The sequence below is a fragment of the Aquila chrysaetos genome, chromosome 23 (assembly GCF_900496995.4).
Source record: "Aquila chrysaetos chrysaetos chromosome 23, bAquChr1.4, whole genome shotgun sequence".
Taxonomy (NCBI): Eukaryota; Metazoa; Chordata; class Aves; order Accipitriformes; family Accipitridae; genus Aquila; species Aquila chrysaetos.
The window spans coordinates 6,365,917-6,381,147 of NC_044026.1; the positions used below are offsets into that span (position 1 = coordinate 6,365,917).

Here is a 15,231-nt window from a genome sequence, read left to right on the forward strand (position 1 = left end):
TTCCATTCTCACCTAATCATAAAGTCTGTGCTTGGAGACTGGCATTCAGATTTGTTTGGGGCTTTTTCCCTCTTTTTGTCCATGTGTAGATTTGTGAAATTAACTTGTCAGTAACATAAGCCTAGTAAATTCATTATTAAACTGGTTATGCCAGTCCGCACAGACTTTTCTAACATACCTTTGTACCAAAGGGTTTCTCTCAGAAGTGCAGAGAAGGTTGCCTGAAAAAGCCGACTTACTCAGTGTCCGCCAAACGAGGCAGAAGAGCAGAGTGAAGCAAATGAAGGCCCAGTTCCACTCGTGGTTTTTCCCCACTGTAGACACTCCCATGAACACGAAAATCAGGGTCTCGCTGACGCTGCTCAGCATCTTCATGAAATATTTTATTGTGGTATAGGAATTCTGGGAAACATTCTCCTCCATGTATTTTTTCATTGTCACTGCACATGCTGTCATCCTGTACCAGGCAAAACATCAGAGATCAGCCACGACCTGTTTTTCTTTTCATTTAAGAACAACCTCAGCCTTCATTACCTGCACTCTCCGTCACCAGCCTCTGACCTTCCTAATATCAAGAAGCATTTTATTTCTTCGATAATGTTAGCTATTTCATTAGGTAGAAGAGCATCTGCATTCAGCTTTACAAATCTGGTTTGCATACAGGAAAAAGGAAGCAAAGCAGTCAGCCTTCCTGACGAGGAAGTGAGGATATCACGTTCCAGTTCAAAGTCCATTTTAGCCTGAATGCCTAACCCACAGCCACCAAGCACCAAATATTTGAGTCTCAAACAAAGGGCAAGTCGGTTTTGTACCAGCCTACGGACGGATCGGTTAGAGGGGCGCAACCTGCCTCTTAGTGATCTTCTTCTTTGAGGAGGTGGTGGTGGGAGAACATGGTTGGTAGTCCTATGCCGAGGCCAAAGCTCCTGACGGCTCGCTGCCAGCTGGCTGGGACATCAGCAGGGCCAGGGTAAGCTTCAGTGACTCTCCACCCACAGCAGAGAGAAATTCAGTTATCCTACAGAGGTGTCCTTCCCCCCTTTTAGTTACCCAGGGTGTGGGGAATGTGCCTAACGAAGCCAAGGGATGTTTTCCATCTCTTTGCTGTTAATGAAGACTAGAGCCTGCTTCAGAGGCACCAGCAGCCACCCAGCACGGATGCTGGTAACAATCACAAGGAGCAGTAGTCTTTGAGCAGCCCTACTGAAGGGGATTTCCTCTTCCCTGCTTCATTTTCCACAGCCATAGGTAATAGGTAGACAGAGTGCTATGCTAGTAACATATTCCATCATCTGTCTAGTTTCTACTGATATTATTTTAGTCCTTGGGGGCTTCTTGTGATGATATTTTTCCAAACTTGTGAATTCAGAGAATGCTGACTGTTCATTAAATAACCCTTCATCTAGTTTCTGCTCATTTAATTTCCACTGAAGAAATCTCAAGGGTGTTCTCGTGGAGCTGAGACATTTAGCGGGTCCAAGGACACTCTAAGACAAGACCATTAGGCATTAATGTTTAATACTGTTGATTTTCAGAGACACATGCATAATTGACTTTCATGATCCAAGTGAAAAATGAATGAATTCCTCAATAATTCAGAAAGGTGACAATAAGTTCCCATCCCTAAACCAAGCAATAATTTCCTTAATGAAGCTGTAAGAATAATAAATCCCAATTATATTAACATTCTTCTATCACTAATGATTTCAGCACTCTAATGAAAATAAGAAGCAAAAGAAACAAAGAGCTATGTAGCATAGTGTAATGAATAGGCAGGGAGGCAGTATTTTGGGCAGCGCAGATAAGAAAGGGTCCATACTGTATTAGTGCTCCCTACATAGTAGGTCTAACCCTGCTCAACTAAAGTCACCAGTCACCTCAATCAGAACAAATGTGTTGGATGTGCAAAACATTGTACAAGACTTGTCTGCTTTGTCTAATTGCTCAGAAAAACATGTCTCCTTATTTAATATGATTAAATATTCAGATATTGCTTCCCAAGACCATCCTGCAAAGGTTGTTTTTATAATCCCAGTTCTACTCTGAAGCTGAACAAATTGGGGTTGCTCAGCCTGGAGAAGAGAAAGTCCGGGGAGACCTTACTGCAGCCTTTCAATACATAAAGGGCACTTATAAGAAAGATGGAGATAAACTTTTTAGTAGTGCCTCTTGCATTACAGATGGTAATGGTTGTAAACTAAAAGAGGATAGATTTAGACTAGATATAAGGAAGAGATTTTTTACAATGATGGTGGTGAAGTACTGGCCCAGGTTGCCCAGAGAGGTGTCAGATGCCCCATCCCTGGAAACATTCAAGGTCAGGTTGGATGGGGCTCTGAGCAACCTGATCGAGTTGAAGATGTCCCTGCTCATGGCAGGGGGGTTGGACTAGATGACCTTTAAAGGTCCCTTCCAACCCAAACCATTCTATGACTCTATGATTCTATGAAATCAGGGTTTGACAAGCGGAGGTGAGTAAATGCACCTGTCTGGACATCAACAGCCACACGCTTGTATTTGTTAGGTTTAAACTGGTTTGTCCTCAATAAAGGGAACTCCTTTCTGCAGCACCAGCGCCCGCAAGACCCAGCACGCAAGCTCAGCCCCACCACAGGCCACGCAAGGCTGCTGCCTCCCACCAGCTGGGCACTGAGCCTGCAGCAGCCAGCAGCACTAGCTGAACCACAATCAGGTTCCCATTTTTTTCCACTTTACCCCGCTGAGGGGCTGTTTGGTGTGGTTTCTTTGAAATTCACATATCAGCAGTTTTCTCGTAAAGTCTCTCACTCTCACCCCTATTCCTTCCTTTCTCTTCTGACCCCATTCCTGCCGCTGTCCTCTTTCCTTCCCACAATACTCACCCTCTCCGCATTTACTGCGGTCGATAGACCTGCCAGCTTTCTCTCTGCAGTGGGCACCCATGCCATCACAGCACTTTAAGGAAGCAGTCCCCAGCATTACAGCGGTATCAAGCTATCCTGGTCGCATCAAAATATGACTGTCAATATCCACATACGTGAGTATATGTATGCATATGTGCTTGATGTTCTCGGTTGCCTGGTTTTGCCCAGTTTCAGTTCCAGCGATGCTGTTCAAATGTAATGTAACTCCAGTAAATTATGTTAGAGCTGGTGTTCACAGCTGTATACAAAAGCAAGAACTCGGATGTCCTTTATTCTGTTTTCCATACTCATTACTTTTAATCTCTCTTGTGATTGGATGGTGATGATGCTTAGAAGTAAAGACAGTTACACTGATCTATTATCAAATCATTCTCTCATTCTGCTGATCTTATCAGAGGTAGCAGCCAGATGGTGGCGGCACTAGTCATCTTACCCACAGCTTGCAGTATCTTTTCCAACCAGCAAAAATGTAAAAAAATTTCAGAGCAGATACGCACTCCTCAGTAGTACATCTATGCCTATGATGACCATGGGTTTGCTTTTCTAGTTACCACTACATTTTACAGATCCCTTAAAAGCCATCCACTGCAGATCTCTAGGCCAGAAACTGAAAATACACGTATTGTACCAACGTCGGACAAACCACCTCCTCAAAACAATGCTGCTTCCCTCGAGAGGGCATCCAAAACGCCGTAAGGGATACTCACGCCAAAATGCCCGAGATGTAAAGGGTTTCAGCAGACAAGTAAGACAGGTAGCTGAACATGAAGACCAGCAGGGGTTCGATAGCAGAAACGTTGTGGGTGAATCGAGTCATGAGTGCCGAAACGAATCCAAAGACGATGCCGAACAACACGCCACCCAGCCCCACCACGAAGAAGCGAGCGAAGCCAGCAAAGACATCGATGGATTCAATTTCTTCATACCGGTGCATCTGGGTGAAGGCGATGAAGATGTTATATAAAACCTATGTGTGAAAATAAGGAGACAGCAGTCAGGCATCTTTCTGAACCTGGCAGGCTTACTCATTTCATGGAGGGGTGTGTGTGTATATATATATATATGCCTAAAATTCCTTTAGACAGCTCAGTAAAATAACAGTTGAAATCTCAGCTGGTTCTTAACAAGTCCCAGAATTAAGGTTCTGTTAAATGTCCTGAAAAATAGCAAAAAAAAAAAAAAAAAAAAGCATAAATGGTTATTTAATAACGGTAAAACCCTGGAGGATCAGATGCAATTGAAGTAACTGAAAAACACTCATGCTTTTTTGATTTCTGAAGGTAAACTTTATTATTGATCTTTGTAGTGGATGTTGAAAGCCCAGCTGAGCACCTTACCAACCCCAGGCTCTCCCTTCCATGTTCTCTTTCTGAGTCAGGATGGGTCAGGGCAGCGACTAAGAATCACACTTTTGATTTAAAACCCATTTAGGTTGTGTGTATGATCATTAGGCTGGACACACTTCATTAGGTGGACTCTGGAATGTTCAATGTTTTTCAATAGCGCTTGACACATAAACATCATGAAACATCACTGGGAATGGCAAAGGAAGAAGGGAAGGGAAGGGAAGGGAAGGGAAGGGAAGGGAAGGGAAAGGAAAGGAAAATGGTAGCCTCGGTTTCATATTGCCTCTAGCTGGATAAATACAGCCTCTCTATCCTTACATGTTTTGGGTTTGATGCCACTTAACCTGCTTCCCAGGAACTCTGTGTCAATCTCAAAGTGGGAAACAAAAGTTGTAGCATTCTAAATGGCCTAAAGATCCTTCACACATATATTTTGACTAGAAAGCTTGAAATGACAAAAATAAAAAGAAAACAGTGTCAGATTAGAAGAAAGATTGAATTTGCTACATTATATAATTTGGTCTGTAAAGTTAGTTTCATTTAGTTCAGAGCAGATAAGTTTACCATACTTCTATTATCAATAAATTCTTTTCTGCAGAAATTAATGATCAAAAATCTTCAGTATATTCCACTTTCATTCGCCTTTTAGAAACTAATAGAAAGTTTCCACAGTAATGAGTGGTGTAGTAATAAAAAGGTCTTAGAGGTTGCTGACAGTCGGTTAACATTAAGTCCTGTCAGATCTGTTTACAGGCAGTGTGTAACACATGAAAGTCACCTTTAAGTTTTCAAGAGAATTTGGGGAACATCTAAAGCCACCAGCTCTCCAAAGCTGTTGCACCAAAGCATTAGTTCAAAAATGCAAAATGGACCAAAATCATTTGCCTTATCTAGTTTTATTTGGTCTTTCTTCTTCATATAGTTAATTCCAGAAGGCTATTAAGAAGATTAAAGTAGATATTTGCAGGTAGAAGAGTCAAGCTCATTAGGATAATAATTATTCCCCAGCTACTATCTAATCTTAAATTGCTGCTGGGAACATATGACCTTGAGCTGTCACACAGCCTGTTCTCCAGGAGGCTCACTGCTAATATTTCTGTGGGACAGCCAAAACACAACAAAATGTTTCATGTGAGAAAATACCCAGACATGCCTTTTCCTAATGACTATATATGAAATCAGGCTCTTCAGTGGCAGATAAGGAAAAGAGGGTTCGTGTCTCCACAGTAAATAAACCTTACTGTACTTACCATATAGCTTTTCATTACAAAGCCTGTTTTGTCTCTGTTCCCTCCTTCTTGCAGACTTCAACCTCTTCCTAAGACTTATGATTCTTTATAAATGATACCAAGGCATGAATCTATGCTGACTTATGAATAAAGCAAATTATTCTCAGCAAATGACTGAGTAAGTTTTTCTCTCTTTTTCTAGTTCCTAAACTGTCTATATGATATAACTGAATTGGCATTACAATGGAAATTATGGAAATATGACATAATTTCCATTTCTTTGCAACGTGCTTTGTGGGAGTAAACTGTTCTGTACAACGTCCTGCACCGCGTCATACAAGTAAGGCTCCATGTAACGTTGCAGTGTTTATGCCAGTAAATGAAATACTTTAATTCTTTATATGGTATAAAACCTGAATCAGCTTAGGATGCCCGTGGTCACTCAAAAAGAAGGGATGGATTGATAGTTGGCCTCATTTAACAATTCTGAGAAAGTCGTGCTTTGGGTTTTTTGGAGGGGACATTACCGTGTCGTGGTGTACCACTGGCTGGCTGTTAGAGCCAGGGAGAGGAAGAGAGAGCGTGACACTGCTCACCACAGGGGACCTCCCCGGGGACGGGTCCCTGCTCCGGCTGTCTAGATGGTGCAAACATTGCACATACCATCCACATCAGAAGTGTTGGAAAAAAGATTTTCAAGCGACTGCCCTAACCACCAACACAGGCAGCCCTGATGATAACTCTTTCTTTCCACCCTGGTAACTCTTTCTGACCACATGCATTTAATTTTACTCTAAACAGAGTGGGTCAACTTCAACAGCAGGAGCAGAGCATATCTCCATCCTCCTTCCTAGCACCCATACATCCCGGAGAGGTGAATTTAAATTTACCACAAATAAAGAAATCAATTTTACTTCGGCCTCCAACGTGCAGTAGATTTCTTTTAACTGCTCTGCTACTGCATACAAAGAAGAGAGGACATCATTAGAGAAAGTAGTCACTGCCACTCCATTTTGAGTACAGCGTGATGTATAGGTGTTCTCAGTGTTTCTAAAATCAAGCCTCAGAGTTGAAGTAGTCCGGGGAAATATTCTGTTTCCTGATGTACACAGGTGCTCAGCTCCTGTTGAGACAAAAATGGTCTGTGTATATGCAGGAGCAGAGCTTCAGATGCCTGAAATACTTTGCAGCAAAATCAGGATCCTCCACCTGTGTTCAAGTTTGAATGAAATCTGCACTGAGTTTACCAACATCACTGTTTTGAACAGGGCTTTGAAACTCCCCTAATGTATGATACATGTTAGGACCAGTCCTGTTGCTGTCTGCGCTACTCTGATACTAACAGTCTACTCAGAAGCAATTGGGAAAAGGAGCAATTAACAGGACCTGGAGCCTTCTTGTTCCATCCATGGACATGGCCTGGCTGAGGAGAATGGGAAAAGGTACAAATGGGTAAAAAGGGTAAATTATCCACTTTTGACCCAGTCCCTTAAGTCAAAGGCACAACTCCTAAATCACCATTTTAATTCCACAGTCTATTATTTTGCTATTTTTTTATACCAGGATATTGAACTAAATATAGGAGAGGGAGCTATTGTTGCCTCAAATGTAATACACAAGTTCAGCAAAATTCATACCAGTTTTTCCTGCTGGGGAAAAAAATGTTCAAGCTGTTAAGCAGACTGGAGAGAACCAGGATATTTGTATTTAAACAATCAAAAAATATGTATGCTTAATATATCTTGGTGATATTATCTTTTTAAACACAGAGAGTTAACTCAAAGGAAACTGTTAAGAGAGAAACGGGGAGGAAATGGTAAGATAAGACACCTGAGATAAACACTCTTAAAGCCCTTAAAAAAGCAAGTGCGGTATCGGAGAGGAGAAAGCCACCCATTGGGCTCCATCCAGGTGACAAATACTTCAGTCTTCTCAAACATGAAGCCAGGTAGAGATTTTGAAAATTTGAATGCCCAGGCAGTGGATGAGAGGTGGGGGATGCAGAAATGCATCAGCAGGAGCTGACAAACTGATTGCAAGCTCGCTGCTGTCAGAAAAGCCCCAAAGATGAGGGTGCCTGGGGCAAAGGGAACTCACAGCGGTGTAGCCAACGTTCCCCGTGTACAGCCCTTTCTTCTCTTTTGCTAACACGCCTAGTGCTGCTGAGGAGTGCCTAAATACCAGGTTTTTAAAGGCTTTCTCTCACCCCACATTTATGCTGTAACAGGATCCTGACTGAAAGTTCATGTACATACCGTCATGAGTTGGACCCACATCATAAATAGCAGCTGGGAACAAAGGGAAGGCAAGGTAGAGAGCCAGTCAAAAAAAGGGATGAAACAAGCTCTTCCAGAGTGAGGAAGAGGTATTGCTTTTTGAGGTCTACACTAGAAGGAACCAAAAAGACAAGTGGAAGTGATAGATGCATTGGGGATTCTTTTGTTACAACTATAACACATAAGCAGTTTACATGTAAAGTTAAGTAACATTTGTCCCTTAGTTCTACATCAGCCCTACATCTCTGATTCACCAAGAAGGATTTGTGATCAATAGGCTGTGGCTGCAAGAAATTACTTCATTCCTTTTCCTTTTCACATTATTCATAAACTGCACTTCTCCCATGAAGCCTTTCAGCAATGAACTCTGTACAGATTTTACAAGTCCAGGTTGTGCCGTACCTCATATATAACAGTATCTGAATAGTTTCTATGTGTTTTAGATTCCTGTGATTTAAATTCTGTAAAGATCTTATCTAGCAAAACTCCTTAACTTGCAGTTAACTTGCAGCACATGAGCACTCCTGTTGGTTTCTGAGCAAAGAATTTCCTGCTTGAAATTTCTTCCTTGAAAAACATGCGTGTTCTAAGTGTTTTTCTCAATTGTGCTTTATAGCTAGAATTTCAGGTTGCTCCAAGTTTTAGTAAAACTAATGAGAAAGGGGGAAAAGTATTAGCAAAAGGAGCTCTGTAAAAACATGCTTTTCCTACTTAAACAAAACAAAACAAAACCACAAAAAAATCAAATGAAATCTCTTTTATTGCAGAAGCATTGTTTCTAGATGCTTGAGATAAGACACCCAAGAAAGGTGAACATTTGTCAGATGTCAATTTTTTTACTGATATAAACAAGTTATGCAAACTTATTAGTGGCTTTTGGAATTCCTGTCTAAGGTCTCTGGGAAACTTCGTAGAAGCCTTCAATCTTTAAGCAGCACAATTTTCTATTTATTTACTTGCACAATGTCAAGAACGTTCCTAGGACTTACACTGATCCTACCAGCAGAATCAGCTGTAGCTTGTCCATTCACTTCAGTGAATGCAAGAGCAAGATGTGATGTCTATTGTGTATGTGTATGCTTCCCTGTTCCAGCAGCTCTAAAACAACACATTAATGAAAGAGTTAATATAAGATGTAATCTTTAGATACATTAAATTGCTTGTGTGTAACGGAGTGGAGTATTCATAAAATAATGTATCTAGGATATCCTTGTCCTTTGCCCAATAACTCTACAAGCCACAAGAGACTAAAGAGGGGAAGACAAGGAGCGGAAAGAAACTCACCACAGTTATGCCATCATTTAGCAATGATTCTCCAAAGATCATCATGTAAAGCTGCTCATTAACGGAGGCTTCTTCAAAAACTACCAGGGCTGCCACAGGATCCACAGCTGAAATCATGCTGCCAAAGAGCAGGTTCTGCAGCAGGTTCAGGTCGGTCAGACCGAAGGCTTCGATCTGGCAGACTCCGTAGAGGGAGAGCCCAATCCCAAATGAGTTTACCAGAGATCCCAGCACAGACCACCACAGGATGGACCCAAAGTTTTCAAAAAATGGGCGAGTTGGCATGAAATAGCCCTCCTCCAGGACAATGGGTGGAAGGAGATACAAGAAGTAAATACTCGTGTTCATCACTGGTGGAGATTTGTGATCAGAAGCAAAGATGATCGCTCCTACTAGTGCTCCAATGGCAATCAGGATGCAGCTTTCGGGCATGAGTCTTGGTAATCGGTGATAGAGATGGAAACCTTGAATAAAACATTAAGGGTATTATTCAAGTTTAAATTAACCTGATATCAGACAGATGTTTTGCCTGCCTTTGAATACTTTGTCTTCAGAGAGCCAGGTTTTGTTCATAGGATTATGAATGTAAAAACAGGCAGTACTGTTCCCTTCAAAATTAAACATTCCCAGACTTGTGTCACTAAAGCAGGGGAAGAGTTTGGCCATGAATCTCTTCTCTTCCCGCTCCCCAGCTCTCGATTTCTAAGCAAGTGTGCCTGAGTCTAAGCTCCACTTCTAGGAATGCAGAAACCGCTTTGAAAAGGTACTCTGCAATTTGGAAAGAAAACAGTCTTCAAGAATCCTTGCTGCCCAACCGCCGCTGCTGCCAAACCTCTGACGCACAGTCTTGTCCTTCCATCTCAAAGCGAGCAAAATCCCTGGCTGCAGGTTCGAAGGCAGCTGCTGAGGAGGGTCCCTGGCTGCAGAGCTCCCACTGGATTTGGGCTGACCAGGAACCTGGAGAAGCCCAAGGGAGCAGGGAGCAGCTCAGATGCCACGGTCTGCTCAGCTCCCTCCACTTCCAGCACTCCCGTGAAGCATTGCACGGACTCCAGGTGATCCACAGACAGCGGGAGTGAGTACTCATGGACAACAAAATATCCAAAGCAGGAGGAATCAAGCCACAGTAACATAAGGCTTTGTACAAGCCAATTAACCTTGCTTTTCTGCGAAAACTGCTGTTCCGACATAAGGCAAACAATATGTTGTAAAGAACCTTATGAGTTAGTTTACTGAAACAAAACCAGTGATTTCAGCAGAGCTGATCAAATATCTCAGAAAATAATGCGTCCTAAGGGATTTTTTTTCCACACTGGAATAAAGGTTGAGTCTAGACTAGCAAATTAAGCAGGCCAAAGACTTTTCCAAGCAGAAAGGTTCAACTTGCATCCATACAGCCAAATTCTCTTCCCTACCCCAGCAAGAAGCGGTCACATCCAAACTGCCTGGGGGAACCGATCCCGGCCCCCAGCCTGCCCGGGCACCGCCTGGGAGAAGGCTTGTCGGCGTCGGCCAGAGCTGAGAAGGAGCACACCAACACCGAAGTGGTACGGACAGTCCCACGCAGCTTCCTCACCGGGGCTTGTCCGTTTACAAACATAGATGTAGCCAAGCTCTTTTACAGAGGGAGAGCTACACTGACCATATAAATGTTATATAATTCTTCCCATTTAACAAACACGAATACTGATACCAATACTGAGATAATGCCTAGCTCGTTTAGTCGCTATACCAGGAACTGTGTAATCATACTGCGAATGAGAGCTGCCTCTACTAAAAAATGTAAGGAATTTTTCAGGATTTACAAGAGTGAGAATGTGGCAGACTAAGAAACCTATAAATCCATTGGCTGTGTCTCCATGCCCAAAGCTAGGTCAACCTTCATCCCGTAACTCTAGAAGCTAATGTCACGACTGCATTTCTGTGACCCTCGGATTATCAGTGTTCAAAAGTAAAGGAAAAGAAAAATATTTTTATGAATTTTTAAATAATTTATTTAGGAGACTATTTGTTTTTACCAAAAAGTATGTTAAGATCATAACTCTACTCCTCTCCTTTTTTAATGAAAAAAAAAAAAAAATTCAAGTCTTCTGTCAGTTTTACAGAATAGGGGGATTGTTTTGCCTTTCAAGACCTCAGAAATGTTTCCCACCCTGAAATCTTGAAACCCAGAAAGAAGATAATACCTGAATAAAACACTGAGAATTTTTAACAGTTTGGAAATCTTCTTCCCTGGGTAACCAGATTATTCAGACTAACTCTTTCTTCCAAGTAGATTGGAAGTCAGCAGCTCCACACTTTTCATCAAAAATAATATTATTTGAAAACTCCCAGCTAAGGAACAGGTCTGCTTGGGAGGCATTACACAGTTCTTCTAAAGTATATATATTTCAAAACAAGAATATTGAGTAGATGAGCCATATGGCAAGTTGTGTGCTTTTATGGATGATGAATAAAGGAATTGATCAATATGCTCACTGCTAATACACTCTGCTGATGCCCTAACAACAAATTTGATTTGTGAAAATTTCTATTATTATTTTAGCAGTAAAGACATTTGTTTATAGGAATTGGATTGAGATCATCAGCTATTATGAAACTGGCAAATCATGGTCAGTGGTAACAGTTTTTGTCAATTGCATGACTATGACATGAAAAATGTTTATCTTCAGGCCACCTCCAGAAAATCATGAGTCCTACCTACCAGCCTGTTCTATAGTAATGTTTGAAAATCCTACGGAAAGATCAAAAGGACAGGGAGATCACATGTGTGCTGCTCTTCACATTATTACCATCTTCTTCATTTATTTGATATTGCTGCATTATTCTGAATGGTCAAAATAATTTGAGCCCAGCCATGCAAAAGTGTAAGACACATGGCAAGCCATTTTTGCTATGTTAATTGCAGTCCCTACTTCTCCATGAGTTGCCTTTCTTCATTCAGATACCTACATGGAGCTCTAATAGAAGCTAGATGTATTGGTATGCATTCAAAAGGCACTTACCCTACATCTCTGATGACCTACACCCTCTTAGACTCTCGGTCTCTCTCCCCTGGTATGACTTTCTGAGCAACTTCAAACAGCAAACATGTAAAACAAAGACTCTTAGGGAAATGTTTCCCATTATTTGCACAAAGGAAGAACTCTTCTCACTTTTCTCCCCCTAATTCAATACGCTTGAAGTCTCAGCCTGGTGTTACTGATTTCTACAGCTGTAGCAGGTTGTAAATTCTGATATCCTGTGATGTTTAAAGACTAGAAAAAGGGATGGACAGCACTGTTGTAGGGGATTGCTGTTGCTACTCACTAGCATAGACAACCCAAGAGACCTGAGGGTTAGAGCTCCTATATTTATTTAAGCAAGCTGGAAGCATTCAGAGGTGGCATTTTGTCATTGTCATGGTAATGAACACACCTGGTTTTCTGAGGACAGAAGCTGTAAAAATGATCCCAGCTACAAAAATGCATAGAAGATACTTGGTTACGTGGTACATTTTTAACTTCTTGCTGAGGTAGGAGGACCCAAGATCCCATTCTCTACTTACCTATTTTTGCAAGAGAGGCAAGGAGGATCCAAAGAGTAACTTCATAGGGAATTTGCACATAGTCATAGTCCACTGTGAAAACATGTAGCCTCGTATCTTGCGAAGAGCCAACAGCATCCCCGTGATCAGGTTCATAGTGAGGCAAGAAACTCTTGCTCAGGTTGGGGTCATCCGCATAAACAGCAGCAGAACAGCATACCAGACTCGACAGCGACAGCAACCAGTTCAAAAGCTTTGCATGTGTGAGCACGGCAGAGCCCATGTCTGGGGCTGTGACTATTTTATTACAGATATAGCGTATAGTGGGTGCATGAAGGTATGCAACACTCACTCCTGGTGATTCGTGCTGCTCATAGCCACAGCCGCTTCTTCCTCAGGGCTGCTTCATTTGCCTATTAGAGGTCATTTTGAAAGCCCTAAAGTGCCTGTCCTGTTCCTTGTGTTACAGACAGACCTGGAGCTTGTATGAAGATACCAGTTCTGCAGGTTCCTCCGACCCAGATAAACCTTGGCCACAGCATCACCCTGTTAGAGAATAAAAAGCCCTTTCCAACTACATTCTTTATGCAGCCACTCTGGTTTTTTTCCCACTGTCAAAAAAAAAGAAAAAAAAAAAAAAAAGCCGCAATGCACACCATCCAGGCACGAGTAAGTAGCATCAGGTGGGAGAGCCGGTGGCACCCTGGGCAGGCAGGAGAGCCCGCTCCATGCCTTCCTCTCCTGCCCTCACTCCCCGTCTGCTTCCCCAGTGCAAACTGGCACCTGAGGTGCCACACTTGGCACTGCTCACTGGTCCTGTCTCACCTGGTAACCAAACTACTCGGTGTGTAAATAAATGGGCTTTGCAGGGCTTCCAGTAGGGACATCTGGTGGAGGAGCACGCTAATTACGTTCTCGTTTAGAGACGTGTTCTCCCTCTTAAATGCAGGTATGTTACTTAGCACATTAACAGAAAGAGGAAGGGCTGAGTCACATCACGTACCTAAAACTGGATCTTGAGTTGTCTTGTATTGGACATTTGTTTTACTCATGCCAGGAAGGCATTTACTGGACAACCGCATTATCTTCCTCCAACACGGCATTCACCCTCATGGAACGTTTTTTTAAATGGTCAGCCTCTTCTCTCCTCCACAAAAACTACCATGTTTAGTGTTAGGATAACAAAGTGTGCAAACATAGTAGTGTTGATTAGAAGCTGCTAAAGCCTGTATTACACACATTAGAAGTGAGTAAATTTAATTTACTGACAAATTATTCAAATTGCCCACTGATTTGGTTGTGTTGGCAAACAGTGCAGACTAGTGAGAACAGAGATGTACCCCCAAACAACTAGTGCTGAGGACCCCACATCCATACTGCATGTGTTTGCAAGGGGATTCTTTCAGGCCAGCTGGTCCCACAGACTGAGTGTCCCTTCATGGGTGGAGAATATCTTCCACTTGACTTTCTGTGGAAAGGGATCCGGTGTGTGCACCTGTGATGCTCTGTAGTGCAAAGCAAAAGGCAATAAGTGGTGACAACTGGGAAATTCGCTTCAAAAGCTTATCATGATCTGAACTAAATCCCCAATGCAGATGCAACTACAGCGTCAAAATTGTCTGTGGTACAGCCAGTGATGCCGTTTGATATTCTGTTTCTACATGAGGCATCATCTTCTGCTTCTGCCCCACAGCACCACCACCAGTCCTCCCACTGAAGGCTTTGAACCCAAAACAAAATTAGGTAGATAATGCTCAACCTGCTTGCAAGAGTCGTTCTTTTTTCAGTATAATTGTCCCATTAACAGCAGTATTTCTTGAAGTCCCTTTCCAAAAAGGAATCTGGCAGATGAGCTATTTGATTAGCATTATAAAACAAGGACTTGTTAACTTGAAGGCCAAACAAAGTCAGCAGAACACCAGATCAGTGGGTCTCCTACTCAGATTTTCTTAACACTAACCATTGCATTTCACTTACTTACCTACAACCACACACACGCGGACTACGAGATGCCTTGCGAGTAAGAGATACAAACCCTGGAGAGTCAGCAGCCAGAGGACTGCAAGGGAAAGACTTCAGAGTTCCTGGAAGTCTACTAGCTGTGACAACCAGGACTTTGATTTACAACTGCAGCACACCCATAATAACCAACACGTTCAGTGGAACACATGAGTGACCAGCACCAGACAGGATCAGCAATGTGCAGATGACTCTGAGTGTGAAATGTTTCACAGCTGGTATTTCACAGCTTTCTCCCGTTGCAGGAAGGATGGAGATGCCTGGGATCAGCCCTGACACAGTGCTCCTTCTTTTCTCAACCCCTTCGGCATACCCAGTTATAGCAGTCTCCCATGGTGCTTCCTTGGTGCTCCCACAGGAGGAGATAACTCGTTTAAAGAGCTTGGATTTGTCCCACTAGACTGCACAGGAAAATTAAACTGCAAGCTTCCTCTGGAGTTCCCTTTTTTAATCTTTTTCTACAAAAAAAGTATAAAAATATTCCAGGAGAAATACAATGCAAAGAACAAAACATTCACATGTATGTCTCAACATCACAGCAAAATAATATAATAAATATAATAAAAAATAATAAAATAATAATTTATGAAAGATAGCTCACATTTACAGTTGTGTGCAGTGCCACTTAGATTCACTGTGGGGCTGCAG

General features: G+C 42.2%; 1 protein-coding gene across 1 annotated transcript in view; it reads right to left on the reverse strand.

Moving 5' to 3' along the window:
* The window catches only part of SLC9A4 (solute carrier family 9 member A4), a 40,641-nt gene extending 25,425 nt beyond the window's left edge, over positions 1-15,216 (reverse strand). Inside the window, exons 1-5 of the mRNA XM_029999104.2 lie at positions 15,185-15,216; positions 12,586-13,110; positions 9,039-9,502; positions 3,611-3,870; positions 240-457 (exon numbers count right to left, since the gene is read on the reverse strand). Of these exons, the coding sequence (XP_029854964.1) occupies positions 240-457; positions 3,611-3,870; positions 9,039-9,502; positions 12,586-12,847 (1,204 nt within the window). The 5' untranslated portion in view covers positions 12,848-13,110; positions 15,185-15,216. The remainder of the gene's footprint in view (positions 1-239; positions 458-3,610; positions 3,871-9,038; positions 9,503-12,585; positions 13,111-15,184) is intronic.
* Between the last annotated feature and the right edge of the window lie 15 nt (positions 15,217-15,231).